Source organism: Nerophis lumbriciformis, linkage group LG33, assembly GCF_033978685.3.
Source record: "Nerophis lumbriciformis linkage group LG33, RoL_Nlum_v2.1, whole genome shotgun sequence".
Lineage (NCBI taxonomy): Eukaryota > Metazoa > Chordata > Actinopteri > Syngnathiformes > Syngnathidae > Nerophis > Nerophis lumbriciformis.
Genome location: NC_084580.2, coordinates 18,031,481 through 18,047,500, shown reverse-complemented (window position 1 = coordinate 18,047,500; position 16,020 = coordinate 18,031,481). Strand labels below are relative to the sequence as shown.

General features: G+C 39.2%; 1 protein-coding gene across 3 annotated transcripts in view; it reads right to left on the bottom strand.

Moving 5' to 3' along the window:
* Nucleotides 1-16,020, bottom strand: part of LOC133575955 (nipped-B-like protein A) — a 113,818-nt gene that overhangs the window by 11,703 nt on the left and 86,095 nt on the right. For all 3 annotated transcript variants that reach the window (XM_061928903.1, XM_061928904.1, XM_061928905.1), the window contains exons 28-46: nt 15,228-15,448; nt 15,066-15,168; nt 14,852-14,950; nt 12,643-12,789; nt 10,212-10,346; nt 10,026-10,124; nt 9,887-9,940; nt 9,701-9,809; nt 9,486-9,616; nt 9,257-9,397; nt 9,076-9,169; nt 8,830-8,984; nt 7,120-7,210; nt 5,715-5,888; nt 5,447-5,637; nt 5,249-5,356; nt 616-816; nt 375-521; nt 1-295 (exon numbers count right to left, since the gene is read on the bottom strand). The exon at nt 1-295 is cut by the window's left edge and continues 76 nt beyond it. In XM_061928903.1, the coding sequence (XP_061784887.1) occupies nt 1-295; nt 375-521; nt 616-816; nt 5,249-5,356; nt 5,447-5,637; nt 5,715-5,888; nt 7,120-7,210; nt 8,830-8,984; nt 9,076-9,169; nt 9,257-9,397; nt 9,486-9,616; nt 9,701-9,809; nt 9,887-9,940; nt 10,026-10,124; nt 10,212-10,346; nt 12,643-12,789; nt 14,852-14,950; nt 15,066-15,168; nt 15,228-15,448 (2,695 nt within the window). The remainder of the gene's footprint in view (nt 296-374; nt 522-615; nt 817-5,248; nt 5,357-5,446; nt 5,638-5,714; nt 5,889-7,119; nt 7,211-8,829; nt 8,985-9,075; nt 9,170-9,256; nt 9,398-9,485; nt 9,617-9,700; nt 9,810-9,886; nt 9,941-10,025; nt 10,125-10,211; nt 10,347-12,642; nt 12,790-14,851; nt 14,951-15,065; nt 15,169-15,227; nt 15,449-16,020) is intronic.

Here is a 16,020-nt window from a genome sequence, read left to right as displayed (position 1 = left end):
CAAAGTCCAAGAGGCTGTTGGGATTGTCTGGGAGGAGCCTCATAACCTTTTCTGCATCGTCCACATCCAGATCGTCCAGGTCCGTTTCAGACTCTGAGCTCTCTGAGTCTGCTACTGGTTTCCTGGCCTTTCTGGGCCGGCGTACATTGCCGTCTTCGTCTTCGCTGTTGCCGCTGTGCGCGTCATCACTCCTGGGAGAGTCACAGTTCATTCTTTCGTCGTCCTCACCGTCTGAAGTGCTCTTCCACTCTTTTTTGACCTTCTTCTCCTTCCGTCTGGGCTCTGTAAGCAGAAGCTTGACAAGAAAAAAAGGGAATTATTATTTATTATTGCCAGATTAACATTTATTTGGTGGACAGTGTTTTATTTCATACCTCTCTAAATGTCTGCAAAAGGTTGCTTCCAGATACCGACAGACAGATGTCAATGTGGTGCATGATGAAGAGAGGCTCCTCCTGACTCTGGTATGGAAAACAGGCCAGATTGTCCGCTGTAAACAGCAACATGTTGACTTCTATCCTCTGTAAAATTAAAAGGAGGGTGTGTGGGGGGAGGAAACAAATGCATGAAACAGACTTTCATTAATGTAGTTGAGCTGCAGGCTGCATGACTCACAGAGCTGTCGTCGAAGAGGCTCAGCAGCGAGATCAGAAAGGCCCTCCGGTGCTGCCGGTTCCCTCGGATCATGGAGTAGAGGTGCGCGCAGAGGGCCGTGGTGGTCTCATCCTGCCTGAAGCCTCGTATGACAGTCTTCCGGGAGAACTCGATTGACTTCTGCAAATTGAAGGACATCTTCATCCCCGCCACAGCCTTCATCTGAAAAGGATGTGGGGCATAGAAACATAGTAAGCATAAAAAAATGATAGCAGTAAAAAGGAGGGAAATTAACAACATCGGCACTAGAGATGTCCGATAATATCGGTCTGCCGATATCATGCTTTAAAATGTAATATCGGAAATTATCGGTATCGGTTTCAAAATTATCGGTATCGGTTTCAAAAAGTAAAATGTATGACTTTTTAAAACGCCGCTGTGTACACGTAGGGAGAAGTACAGAGCGCTAATAAACCTTAAAGGCACTGTCTTTGCGTGCCGGCCCAGTCACATAATATCTACGGCTTGTCACACACACACAAGTGAATGAAAGCATACTTGGTCAACAGCCATACAGTTCACACTGAGGGTGGCCGTATAAACAACTTTAACACTGTTACAAATATGCGCCACACTGTGAACCCACACCAAACAAGAATGACAAACACATTTCGGGAGAACATCCGCACCGTAACACAACATAAACACAACAGAACAAATACCCAGAACCCCTTGCAGCACTAACTCTTCTGGGACGCTACTATATACACCCCCTGCTACCTCCTGAAACACCTCAACCCCGCTCCCCCAACCCCGTCCACCTCAACCTCCTCATGCTCTCTCAGAGAGAGCATGTCCCAAATTCCAAGCTGCTGTTTTGAGGCATGTTAAAAAAAATAATGCACTTTGTGACTTTTTCCATAACTTGAGTTGATTTATTTTGGAAAACCTTGTTACATTGTTTAATGCATCCAGCGGGGCATCACAACAAAATCAGGCATAATAATGTGTTAATTCCACAACTGTATATATCGGTATCGGTTGATATCGGAATCGGTAATTAAGAGTTGGACAATATCGGAATATCAGATATCGGCAAAAAAAAGCCATTATCGGACATCTCTAATCGGCACTATCGAATGAATACACCTATGCTTCACTTTTTCATCTTCCAGCCTTATTCCAAAAGGTAATAAATGAAAATAAAAACACTTTTGTTTTCAAAGTTCTACACACGATACCCTATAGTGACAATATAAAAATATATTTTTTTAAGAGAAATGTTTACAAATTTATTGAAAATATAAAACTAAGAAATCACATACATAAGTACCCTTTGCTTCATACTTTGTTCATGCAACTTTGGCAGTAATAACAGCTTCAAGTCTTTTTAAATACGATACCACTAGCTCCATCAGGTTGGATTGAAAGCGTAGATGTAAAGCCATTTTCAGATCTCTCCAGAAATGTTAAATTGGATTCATAGCTGGGCTGTAGCGGGGCCACTCAAGGACATTTACAGAGTTGTCCTGAAGCTATTCCTTTGATATATTGGCTGTGTGCTTAGGGTCATTGTCCTGCTTAAAGATAAACCATCACCCCTGTCTTGAGTTCAAGAGCGCTCTGGAGCAGGTTTTCATCCAGGATGTATCTGTACATTGTTGCGTTCATCTTTCCCTCTATCCTGACTAGCCCCCCAGTTCCTGATGCTAAAAAACATCCCCACAGCATGATGCTGCCACCACCATGCTCCACTGTAGGGATGGTATTGTCCTGGTGATGAGCGGTGCCTGGTTCCCTCAAAACATGATGTGGCATTCGCACCAAAGAGTTTAATCTGTCTCATCAGACCAGAGAATTTAGTTTTTCATGGTCTGGGAGTTTTTTGGGTGCGTTTTGGCAAACTTTTAAAAAGGAATGGCTTTCGTCTGGGCACTCTGTCATACAGGCCTGATTGGTGGATTGCTGCTGTGATGCTTGTCCTTCTGGAAGGTTCTCTCTTCATAGAGGGATGCTGTAGCTCAGACAGAGTGACCATCGAGCTCTTGGTCACCTCCCTGACCAAGAGGTGACCAAGATCTCCCCCGATCGTTCAGTTTAGACGGCAGGCCAGCTCTAGGAGAAGTCCTGGTGGTTCCAAACTTTTACTATTTACTGATAATGGAGGCAATTGGGCTTATTTGGAGATATTGAGCAGATATTTTTCTGTACACTTCTTCAGATTTGTGCCTCAAGACATTCTTGTCGTGGAAGTCTACAGACAATTCCTTCGACTTTATTCTTGGTTTGTGCACTGCCAATGTCAAGTGTGGGACCTTATACAGTATATAGACAGGTGTGTTCAACCAACTGGATTTACCACAGGTGGACTCCAATTAAGAAACATCTCAAGGATGATCAGTTGAAACAGGATACCCCTGAGCATGGGCTTCATGGCAAAGGCTGTGAATACTTATGTAAATGGGATGTCTCAGTTTTTTATTTTTACTACATTAGCAAAAAAATCTTAAACTTTTTTACATTCTCATTATGGAGTATCGTATTTTACGGACTATAAGTCACAGTTTTTTTTCATAGTTTGGCCAGGGGTGCGACTTATACTCTGGAGCGACTTATATGTTATTAACACATTACCGTAAAATATCAAATAATATTATTTATCTCATTCACATAAGAGACTAGACGTACCGACAGAAGAGGAAGCGGCACATTGTCTACCTTTGAGTTGGCAGAGTTGTTTAGAAGCGACACCGAGGAAGAAGATTTCATGGGATTTAGCAATTAGGAGTGACAGATCATTTGGTAAACGAATAGCATGTTCTATATGTTATAGTTATTTGAATGACTCTTACCATAATATGTTACGTTAACATACCAGGCACGTTCTCAGTTGGTTATTTATGCCTCATATAACGTACACTTATTCAGCCTGTTGTTCACTATTCTTTATTTATTTTAAATTGCCTTTCAAATGTCTATTCTCAGCTACAGATAGGCTCCAGCGCCCCCCGTGACCCCAAAAGGGAATAAGCGGTAGAAAATGGATGGATGGATGTCTATTCTTGGTGTTGGATTTTATCAAATAAATTTCCCCCAAAAAATGCGACTTATACTCCAGTGCGACTTATATATGTTTTTTTCCTTCTTTATTACGCATTTTCGGCCGGTGCGATTTATACTCCGGAGCGATTTATACTCCGGAGCGATTTATAATCCGAAAAATACGGTATTCTGTGTGGAATTTTGAGGACAAAAATGAATGCATTCCATTTTGGAAAAAGGCTGTAACATAACAAAATGCAGATATATATTGTGTAGGCTGCCTTATAATGCACAATATTACAGATATTATAATAATAACAATACAAAATGTGGATTGTTACAATCCTACCTTGATAAAGATGTTGTTAATAACGTAACCTATAATATTTATATCTAAAATAATGCTTTTGATGATCTGAGAGCACGCTGAACAACTTTACTTTTTGCACCATAATCTTGTGCTGTTTAATCTGGACTACTAATTGAACTAACAGTAACATTTTTGAAAAATGTGATTGATTTACTAGCTAATAGCTAGTAAACTAGCTACAAGCTATTTATTTATTCAAATTTGTATTGGACTTTATAATAGATGCTACTGTGCCAAGGAGCTCTCTGCACTTAATACACATAAACATGTTTCGTGCATTAAAAAAAAGTTAACTGTTGGAGTTTGTAATAGTAGTATTCTAAATATTGACGCAAATATGTCACTTTTACTGTAAATGAATATAGTCTCCAAATATTGATTATCAGGATCACTCTGTGGAACAACTTAGGGGACGAGTTAAAAACGTGTTCTAACATGATTCAATTTATAACACTGTTTAAAAAAGAAGTACTGAAGAAGTATGAGGAGGAAAGAGAGTGATGCCCTCAGCACAGAGCGATGGGAGAGAGGTGTATGGTCAGAGAGTGTTTGGGCCTGTGTGTGTGCGCGTGCGTGCGTGCGTGTTTGTTTTGTCTCATCTTGTCTTGTCTCATACTAACAGTGGTACTATTGTATTGTTAGTGTACAGGAGTTTTTCTTGTTTTTGTTTGTATGGTATTGTTGTTGTATTATATTGTTTATGTTAAATGTGGAATGAGTGAGAGGGGTTTGGATATTTTAAGCATTTGCTTCATCCAACCTCTTTTCAAGCCTTGCACAAATGTCTCTACAATAATGTAAAAAATAAATGTGTTGTTGTACTGTGCAGGTTTGAAATAAATACTTCAATCGATTCAATTCATCAGCCTCCTGCACTACTAATAATCGGCATCGGCCCTGAAAAAAACATGTAGGTCAATCTCTACTAATAACTATTTTAGCCTTTTTACGAATTGAAAAATATGATCAAAATAACAATGTGGCCTGCTGCATTCTTTCATTTTTTTTAGTATGCTGCATTAGTGCAAAAAGCTTGGATACCTCTCGTCTATTTGAAGTGGCACCATTATTTTTTTCCGAGCGGACGATGAACCCAGCAATTCATTTGGGCATGGCATCTATGAGAGCTAAGGCCAATATGTAAGAGAATATTGTACATGCACTACAATAAACATCAGTAATTAAGTAATCAAAACGAATAAGGTGCAAGGTGGATGATAATGGTGAATGATGCCAACTCACATGAATAAATCCTGTGTACTTCTTGTCAATTTCTACCAGCTGCTGATCAGATTTGTTCCTCATGCTGGGCTCCGGGTCGGTTCCCATGGCGATCAGGTATGGTACACACTTCACAAATTAGGTCAAAATAAAATAAATCACGGTTATTAAAATGTAGTCGATTTCCCGGACAAGAGACCATGAGGTCTAACTGCTTACCTGCACCGGATGGATGAGGCCCTGGTTTAGTGTGAGCGCAATGACACTAAGAGCAAAGTTCCTTACACCGGTCTGGGTGTGGAAGAATGCCTCCAACACCTGTTTCAGATAAAGCTGCATAATGGAGCTGCTCATTCCAGAAGAAATGTCCCCCATCTCCTTTAGATCTTCCTGTTTAGAAAGCTTCTTCCCTGCAAAAACAAATAGATTATATATTTACCCCCCATCCGTTGATATAGCACATGGTGTGTATTGTGGTGAAACATACATTCTCTGTCTGCTTCCTGCATCCTTGTGTCCTCCTCCTGCAAGTACGTCTGGAGGTTTTTGAGGATCTGGATTTTAAGGCCGACGGATGAGGCACTGTCAGCCAGGATGCCGTTGTACAAAGACTTTACCTCTGGCACAAACATTTGGCTGGGGTGCATGATGACCAAGAAGCCTGAAACAACAACAAAATACGCCAAATTTAAGCTAAGCCAAAGGGTCTTCGAGTCCAACTGATACCAGGAAAAAAATGCAACATGGTATCATGATCTGCTAAATTCTCATTTAGACTAGGCCTGGGCGATTTGGCCTGAAAATAAAATATCCGATTTATTTCACAAAAAATTTGATTCACGATTCCCCCCCCCCCTACTTTTTAAAGAAACATTAGAATTTTTACTCTTAGCAAAATTCTAATGTGTATAATAATGTTATTTTTAAACCAGATATACGTTTTCCTCATATGCAATGTTTTTCATATAATACAATTAAAAGCTCCCTCTGGGAGGCAATACTTTTGCTTGAATAAAGAACTTATGTTAACAAAAATGTAACATTGTACAATGCTGGCGATTAAATCATCTCCAACATTGAGATTAATAAAGTGCAAACTAAAACTTTGGTCTTGAATAAAATATTTCTGTAAATACACATGTAGTATTGTACATTGCATGCAATCAAATAAACAAGTAAACCATGGAGATGACTATACAGGTAGTTTTAGTAAGTGGATAAAAGCAGGCTTTTCCATGAAGTATCCTGGGCTCCTTGTTAATGCATACTGATGTTAAAAACAATGTACACTTCATTGCACATGTAATATATTATTATACTGATGATAACTGCATTATAATTCCACGAGAATTTTGCAGCAGCAAATGCAAGAATGAGCTGTCCGGTTTGAATGCAGAGAGCGACTGCTTTAGTGATCGCTCTGTGCATTGTTCTCCTTTCTTATCATACACGGTACCTTGTGTAAATGATTCCACCACACTAAGATGCTTCTTAGGTGGAGTTTGTTGTTAGTTGTTGCGGTCTTGTTCGCCTCGTAAAGCATTGCATTTCCCCCACACGACTCGATGCTGTTTCTGATGCTGGAATAAGTTTGTTGTACTGCTGCCTTTTTTTTAAGAAACTTTGCAGCGTGCAGTCACGTGTTCCACACCTGTTTAAGTAATTCTAAAGCACTGACAAAACTTTTGTTTTCTTTGGAACAAACGTCTCGTTCTCGTTAGCATTAACCAGGTTTTGCTAAGCTTGTGGATTTCCGCTCAGGAAGTAAGGAGCAAAAAGTATGCGAGCAAGAGAAAAAAAACATTGACTTTTTAAAATCGTCTGCAACTTAAAACTAATTTATCAATAAAATCGATATCGCCCAGGCTTAATTTAGACCTATTGGCAATTACCTAAGCCGGTGATAGCTTTGCTTTTGACTTCCTCGTCATCATGTTTGGTGAAGTATAGCAGCAGCTCAAGAACTTTCTCCTTAATGTCAACCTGCACACCAAAAAAAGAGGGTGAAACAACAGTTGGACAAATTAAGAGTAGAGTTTCCTCATCCTCGTAGTGAAAATATCTAACCATTGACAAAGCATACTGTAGAAAAACTAATAAATAACACATGTAACAAATTTAAATGAATTGAAATGACTCCTCAGCAACGCTGTGATTAATCTGATTAAAATTGTAATTGATTGAAAACATGAAAAAACACACAAGAAAGACTAGACTGAGTGGCAAAAATGGAATATTAAAGGGGAACATTATCACAATTTCAGAATTGTTAAAACCATTAAAAATCAGTTCCCAGTGGCTTATTATATTTTTCGAAGTTTTTTTCAAAATTTTACCCATCACGCAATATCCCTAAAAAAAGCTTCAAAGTGCCTGATTTTAACCATCGTTATATACACTCGTCCATTTTCCTGTGACGTCACATAGTGAAGCCAACACAAACAAACATGGCGGAAAGAACAGCAAGCTAAAGCGACATTAGCTCGGATTCAGACTCGGATTTCAGCGGCTTAAGCGAGTCAACAGATTACGAATGAATTGAAACGGGTGGTTGTAGTGTGGAGGCAGGTAGCGAAAACAAAATTGAAGAAGAAACTGAAGCTATTGAGCCATATCGGTTTAAACCGTATGCAAGCGAAACCAACGAAAACGACACAACAGCCAGCAACACGGGAGAAAGCGAGGACGAATTCGGCGATCGCCTTCTAACCAATGATTGGTATGTGTTTGTTTGGCATTAAAGGAAACTAACAACTATGAACTAGGTTTACAGCATATTAAATACATTTGGCAACAACATGCACTTTGAGAGTGCAGACAGCCCAATTTTCATCAATTAATATATTCTGTAGACATACCCTCATGTCAGCAGGCCAGGGAAGCTAGGGTCGATATTCTTCTCTTGATCATCTTCGGGACGGTGTGAGCCAAGACATCCAGGGGGGTTTAGCTCGCTCGTCTGCGGGAACAAACTGCCGCCATTGCTTGCCGTGCTACCGAGGTCCTTTGTCCCTGAATTACTCACACACTCCGGCAGATTCAATGGGGGTCTGGCGGCAGATTTCTTTGACTTTATCGTTGGAAATGCATCTGCTTTGAGTGTCGCAGGATATCCACACATTCTTGCCATCTCTGTCGTAGCATAGCTTTCGTCGGTAAAGTGTGCGGAACAAACGTCCAATTTCTTGCCACTTTCGCATCTTTGGGCCACTGGTGCAACTTGAATCCGTCCCTGTTCGCGTTGTTACACCCTCCGACAACACACCGACGAGGCATGATGTCTCCAAGGTACGGAAAACAGTCGAAAAAACGGAAAATAACAGAGCTGATTTGACTCGGTGTTTGAGAAAATGGCGAATTGCTTCCCGAGAGCGAATATTAGAAAGGCGTTTAATTCGCCAAAATTCACCCATTTAGAGTTCGGAAATCGGTTAAAAAAATATATGGTCTTTTTTCTGCAACATCAAGGTATATATTGACGCTTACATAGGTCTGGTGATAATGTTCCCCTTTAATAGATTGCTAAGCAAACATCTCTCATGTTTGCATTTGTTTTTTCGCGTTATCTGGTGTTGTGAGTGCCGAAAAAACTACTACTCTACCTTGTTGGTGCCCTTAAACTCCTCCAGGTCAAAATCAAAGTGTCGGGCCAGGGCGCCCACAGTGAAGAGCGATCGCAGCAGGATAGGTTTGCTTGCTGCCAACGCTGTGCTGGTAGGATCGTCTTGATGCTGGAGCTTCATCTTATTAAGTGCACCTGAAAGTAAAAATGCAGCAACGGTGAGGTCACGGTGTAGTGAAGCTCAAAGTGTAACATGGTACATTGAGTGGAAAAATGTGTGTCTCACCATAGAATCTGTTGAAGCATGCCAAGACAAACTTGTAGTTGTGTGTTACTTTGTTTACAACAGCACCCAGACAGCTAACACAGTTCTGGACAACCTATAGAAGAGAGGAATGGCATCTCATAAAAAAGACTAGATTCAAATGTAAAGTGGTGGCAACACCACAAAAAATGCTTTATCGTACAGTCATGCCATGTTTGATGATGAGCTTCATGAGGTCTTCTTCGATGGTGGCGAGGTAAGTTTCACTGGGGTGCTCCATGAGAGGTACCACCAGCTCCAAGATCTTGGCCACATTACAGATGACCATGAAGTCATTGGCAGTCTACAGAAGACACAAAAAGCACAGCTGTTGGTGTGCAAATACACAGAGAAAACATTTATACTGATAAACCAGGAAATGCAGCACTCACATTACACTTGGTGGTTAGATAAGGCTGCATGGTCATGGCGTGTTTGACCATCAGCTGGGCCCTGATTTTGCTGAACAGGTACAAAGTGGTGATGCAAGCCAATAACCGTGTGGAGTTGACACCCTTGTTCTCTGCAGATGACATATATATATATATATAAATATATACGTATAACAAACTTACAGTTTAAGTAACTATCATTAAGATATACAAACCTGCGAGAGACTCCTCATATTTCAGAATGTGCTCCACTAGATTGTCCACCAGCTGAACGCATGCTTTTTTGGCTGGTTTATACGACGCGTCCTCCTCGGATTTGAGGAGCTAAGACAAGAGGGACAGTGTTAACCTCAAACAGCCTGTTAATCTGCTGTGTATTTTGCAACAAATTCAAGATTTACATTCTGAAGAAGCTGCTCAAACCAGTCGTAGCCAGTGTCTCGACACGCTGCAACCTGGAAAATAAAGACACAGAATGTCTCTGATATAATGCAGGTTATGCTGATTGTAATTAATTGTGTCCTGTTAGTGGAAACTTACCACGTCAGTGATGTTGAGGATCTTTCTGGTCATTGTCTCTTTGTCGTGAGCAGCAGTCGGGGTAAACCACAACTTCTGGAATGTCTCATTCACAAGTTTCTATGAGAAAAACATTATGTGGGTTAAGTGAACAAAAAAAACCTACAATTCTGCAATGCATTTGCATATTGCAGAGTGCGTCCTTACCTTAATACCCTCCTCATCATTGACCCTGCGGATCATCCTCACACACATTTCTGTGATCTTACTGAAAGTTGGCTGCCCCAAACAAATGTCTCGCAGGATCTTGATCACTCGCTTCCTTACACTGATACCAGTATCCTGTGGGCCAAATCACTTTTTAAAACACCTTGTGAACAGTGGGCATTTTCTCCATGACAGTGTGCATTTAAACATTTTCAACACAAGGTGGCAGTATAGGACTACAGTAGGGAGTGAACTCCCCATGAACCCTGGTGATTTCCATGACAACAGGCATAACAATATCAATGTAGCAGTTGAAGATGCTGGGAAGTAAAGAGGGAGACTGCATTCTGAAATAAACAACGTATCCAATGCATGACAATAAAGTGTGTTGCATATTTATGTTCGCTACTGATTTTGATCAGCATTTCAAATAAGTTTGTGAGTGCTTGTCTTTTAATCTTTCATGACTAGAACTCCTCTAGTCCCAATTTGTATTACTACAGCAGGCCAGGAAAGAGCAAAACAGGATTAAGAGAGCTGACTCCGTCCTAGGCTGCCCACTAGACAACATTGAGGAGGTGGCCGACAGAAGGATGTTGACAAAGTTAACATCCATAATGTCCAATCCCTCTCATTTCAAGCTTGACACTGTGGAGGCCCTGAGTAGCTCCTTCAGCATTAGACTGTTACATCCACAGTGCAATACGGGCATTAGGGGAACTGCACTTTAAAAAGAAAAATGTTGCCAATCAATCACATTCCTCATGTACCGGTATATATTTTTTTATGCATTCTAACTAGTAAATAACTGTGATCAAAAGTCCCCTTACAATGGTGCCTATGGGAATCGCTCTATTCTTCCTATAAAGCGCTTACCGTATTTTTCGGACTATAAGTCGCAGTTTTTTTTCATAGTTTGGCCGGGGGTGCGACTTATACTCAGGAGCGACTTATGTGTGAAATTATTAACACATTACCGTAAAATATCAGATAATATTATTGAGCTCATTCACGTAAGAGACTAGACGTATAAGATTTCATCGGATTTAGCGGTTAGGATTGACAGATTGTTTGGTAAACGTATAGCATGTTATATATGTTATAGTTATTTGAATGACTCTTACCATAATATGTTACGTTAACATACCAGGCACGTTCTCAGTTGGTTATTTATGCCTCATATAACGTACACTTATTCAGCCTGTTGTTCACTATTCTTTATCCATTTTAAATTACCTTTCAAATGTCTATTCTTGGTGTTGGGTTTTATCAAATACATTTCCCCCAAAAATGCGACTTATACTCCAGTGCGACTTATATATGTTTTTTTCCTTCTTTATTATGCATTTTCGGCCGGTGCGACTTATACTCCGGAGCGACTTATACTCCGGAAATTATGGTAAAAGAACATCCCAACACATCATCAAGGTTTTATATACACGCTGTAAGTATATATGTAATGTAGTAATGGGCACATTAAAAATAACATGTAATATTTACGTATTTTGCTCATTTCAAGCATACATCGGTGCATTAACTTCAAAAACGCATCACAACGTTTGCTTTTTCCTTAAAAAATATCACAGATTATTACTCAATACGGACATCATGAGAGACAACAAACATAATAAAACATCTCTTACTGTACAATGTCTGCTATCACTAGGATGTAGACTGTTAAGATGTTGAATGACTCATAATAAGACCAAGCAACTTTGTCTCTTTCTCGACATTTCCGGTTCTAAACTGAATGCCACATTTGACCAACTCACCAGAATATGTCCTCATCCTATCAAGGTGAGAGGCATTATTTAGGATCTAGAATAAACTTTTACAAGCTCCGAGGCAAGAAAGCCAATGATGTCAACATAGCCACACAAGCTAGTTAGCTCCCTCTGGTAACGGCACCGCTATAGTTTGTCTGTGTTAGCGATTGTAATAACAATATCACTAATACTTAGTTAACATTCAAATCACAAAATTGAAATGGGAGTATTGTTGGCAGTTTTTGGATGGTTATTTAGAGGGCTTCATGGGGGGAATGGAGGACCTCCAACTTGCTCCTTTATAAGCGGACTTTTATTTACGAGTTAGAATGCATTAAAAAAAAAATACTGTACATCTGCTTTCCTGTCTCCCATAGTAAGTGTGAATGATAATTGATTTATATTGATTTGATTGATTTGGTTTCATTTGTATCTGTACATAGTGCAATTGTTACTGCGCAATATGTATTATTTATTACACATTTTTTAGTTTTTCATTACGTTTTACTTCTGTTAGTGTATGTAAAAACCTGCACTACAACCATATAATTTCCTAATACGGGATGAATAAAACTATCTATCTTGACTCTTCTGTTGCTCATAGAATAAAGTCTGGTCTTTTCCTATAGTGACTGAACACACAGCATACATGGAGAAACACTTACCAGGATCCTCTCTATGAGCATGTCGTAGTACTGCTCTGTGAGTTGTGGTCTGCTGAGCACAAATTTGCCTAGTAGCTCCACAGCTGCCTCCCTCACACTTGTGGAGTTGTCCATCAATCGACCATGGACGCCACGCTGCATGTCCGACTGCAGAAACAATGCAGTGTAAGTATACAATATGAGCCCTTAAAGCAGGTGTGTCACTGAGGGCTGGTTGATTTTGGTAAAAATCCTAATCACTATTAACTAAAACTTGGTTTATGCACAATTGCACAATTTGTCCTCCATGACGCTTCTGTGTAGCTGACTGGATGGGACAGTGTCATGTAATCCTGCAGCGATTAATCGATTCATGGAGTCCCGGAATTTTAAAAACACAGACATACAGTAGTTTCTGCACAGAGCGGTAGTGTGTGGTGGTTTTTTTTTCCCCCATCAATGCACACACTTTAAAAGTGCAATCTCAGGGTTGATGATGCGCATTTATCAGAAAAAAAAAAGAATAAAAGTTATGGCAAGCAAAAAAAACTTTCTTTATTTATTTAACACTACGTGAGTTGTGTGGTCCTCTATTGTCCTCTGTGTTTTTAAAACTGTGCTTTCTATTTTACTGTTTTAATTGGTTTTACCCTTTGAAATTGTTTTTAATCATATTTATTTTATATTGTTTTTAATTGTGTTTAATATTGTTGTGCAGCACTTTGGAAACATTTTGTTGTTTAAATGTGCTATATAAATAAAGTGGATTGGATTGGATTGGATTGATTTCAATTATTTTGCCTAAAATATGACGCATTGAGGCAATAAAGTGTGTTTTATGCGATTACTTGATTAATCGGACAAATTAATCGACAGATTACTCAATTACTAAAATAATGGATAGCTGAAGTTCTAGTGTCACGTCGCTAATACTTCTACTGCTGTTTTTCGGCTTTGTTTCACATTGGCTGCCTGTTGCTGCCTAACTACACAAACAGTAGTGTATTTTAAGGGGATGGTGTATTGTAGAAAGAGAATTACAAGGGAGGTATGGTGGAGGGAGCGGAAAAAAAACAACACAGAAATCTTACGTTGGTTAGAAGCTTTAAATGTCAGTTTCGATCATTTTTTGATTAAACCAACAATATAAGAACACCCCTAGCTAGCATATGTTATTATCATTGGTTTAAAAGAGCAGATACACATTAAATTGAATAAAACATGTTTAGCCTAAATATGGGGAAATAACTTCAAAGCACACTTCCTTCACTGTGTTACGAAAAAGTTCAGTTAGAATAATATCTAATGTTATATCAAGTACACCCGAATCCTTTATTTATTGAATTAAAGATATTGAAATTCAACGATTTAGTGAATTTACAAACAGCTAAAATTATACACAAAGAAAACTATAATCCTGCTACCCAAAAATGTACAACAATTATTCTCAACAAAAAAGGAAAAAATATAACCTTAGAGAAAAAGGTAATTTAAAACCTTAGTATGAACGTACAACACTTAAAACTGTTTGTATTTCAGTATGTGAAACTAAATAATGGAATTGATTAAGCAAAGAAGTCAAACAAAGTACAAATATGATCCAGTTTAAGAAACTGTTTAAGCTCAGTGTTTACCAAAGACGGATAACTCTGAAAAACATTTTGAATCTGATTTTAAATTAGACAATTTTATTCATCTCACTATGTGAATTACAATTTATTTAACGAGTTATTTATTTTTGAGAACTTTAATATTCATAGAGTAAATTGTGGACATATTGAGACCAGGAAATGAATCGAATGTCCTAGTAATTGCTATAAAAAATGGAAAAGGGGTAGGATTAAATAAGATCAGCTTTTCATACTCCTTTTTGAACATGTTGAAAAGAGAAACTGTGAAATTGTGATGTATCACGTGGCAACTGTATGCATGTTCGAAATAAACGCAAACCATAAACCATAAACAAGATGACTGGTGGCTGCACTCATGCCTGTCTCAGACACACACACATGCCCAAAGCTCACACACTTACACAAAAGCAGCAAGTGGCGGGATCTTTGAGAATGAACAGATTTAAAAAAGAATGCTATGGTTGCTATATTCCAGTTAAATCTGTGAGTAGAATTGCTTTTCCAAAAACTGCTCTCTGCAGCACAATGGAAAATTAACGTCCTCTAAGCAGCCGTGTAACTGTTCGCACACAATCACTCTAATAGAGAGAAACACATACCCTTGCTAGTATGCTGGGGTCCACGGCCACAACCTCAGAGAGACATTTCATGGCTTTAGTCCTCACAGCTATGGCACTTTCTCCAAGGACTCGCAATATCTAAGGAATACAATATCAAGTAGATACTGAAGCAGGTAATTACAATTGATTTAAATTACTTAATCAATAAATACATGATCAAATGCATAACAAGGTAGGTGGTACCAATTATTACCTGGGTTAAATAAATATCAAAGCTCTGTGCAAACGGCCTCATAGAGGCCAAATAACGCACAATCAGACAGGAGTCCTCGTAGTCCACAGTGTCAGAGTTCATCCTGAGGAGAAGAAAAGAAGTTAGAAGACTGTAAAGACGGATACCAGGTCCAGCACTTACTTCAGCGTGGCGAAATGAGACGGCGTCGTCTTGATGATGGTGCGCAGAAACTTCTTGCGCTTCTCAGCCCGCTGCATGATTTCACCCGTAGTCTCCATTTCCTTGGCGTGTTGTGGCCCGTCAGATGAGTCGTCATCCTTCGGATTTTGGTTGCGCATAGACTTCTCTGCCTCCGTAGTGGCGTCCCGAAACCACTGAGCGATGTAGAACTTTCTGGCAAACTAGATTGGAAAAAATACTGCATCAATATACACCATCCATTTAAAAACAATAATAATCGATTAGATTTACAAAGCGCTTTTCTGGACAATCAAAGCGCTTCACTGAAGAAGTGAAAACCCATCATCCATTCACTTTACATTGTATACTGCTAGTTCTCATTAAGGTTGTCATTTGTAGAGATTTATATCAGTCGGATTTTATCGATACCAATACACTGCCTGAATGCAGCTGGGATAGGCTCCAGCGGTAGAAAATGGATGGAATACTAATATCAATATTCCTTATTGATACCAATATTCATCTGTACTCTTGTCAGAATAATATGTAATTGGTGTGAATAAAGATGTGAAAAAAAAAAGCATCTTTATTAGCACAAGGTTGTAGTCAAGTGAAGTGAATTACATTTATATAGTGCCTTTCTCTAGAAACTCAAAGCGCTTTCCATAGTGAAACCCATTATGTACTGTACATCTTTAAGGTACATTTAAAACAATGTGGGTGGCACTGGGAGCAGGTGGTACTCAACGGAAGTGACTAGGACGGCGGAAGCGGGGATCGAATCTGGAACCCT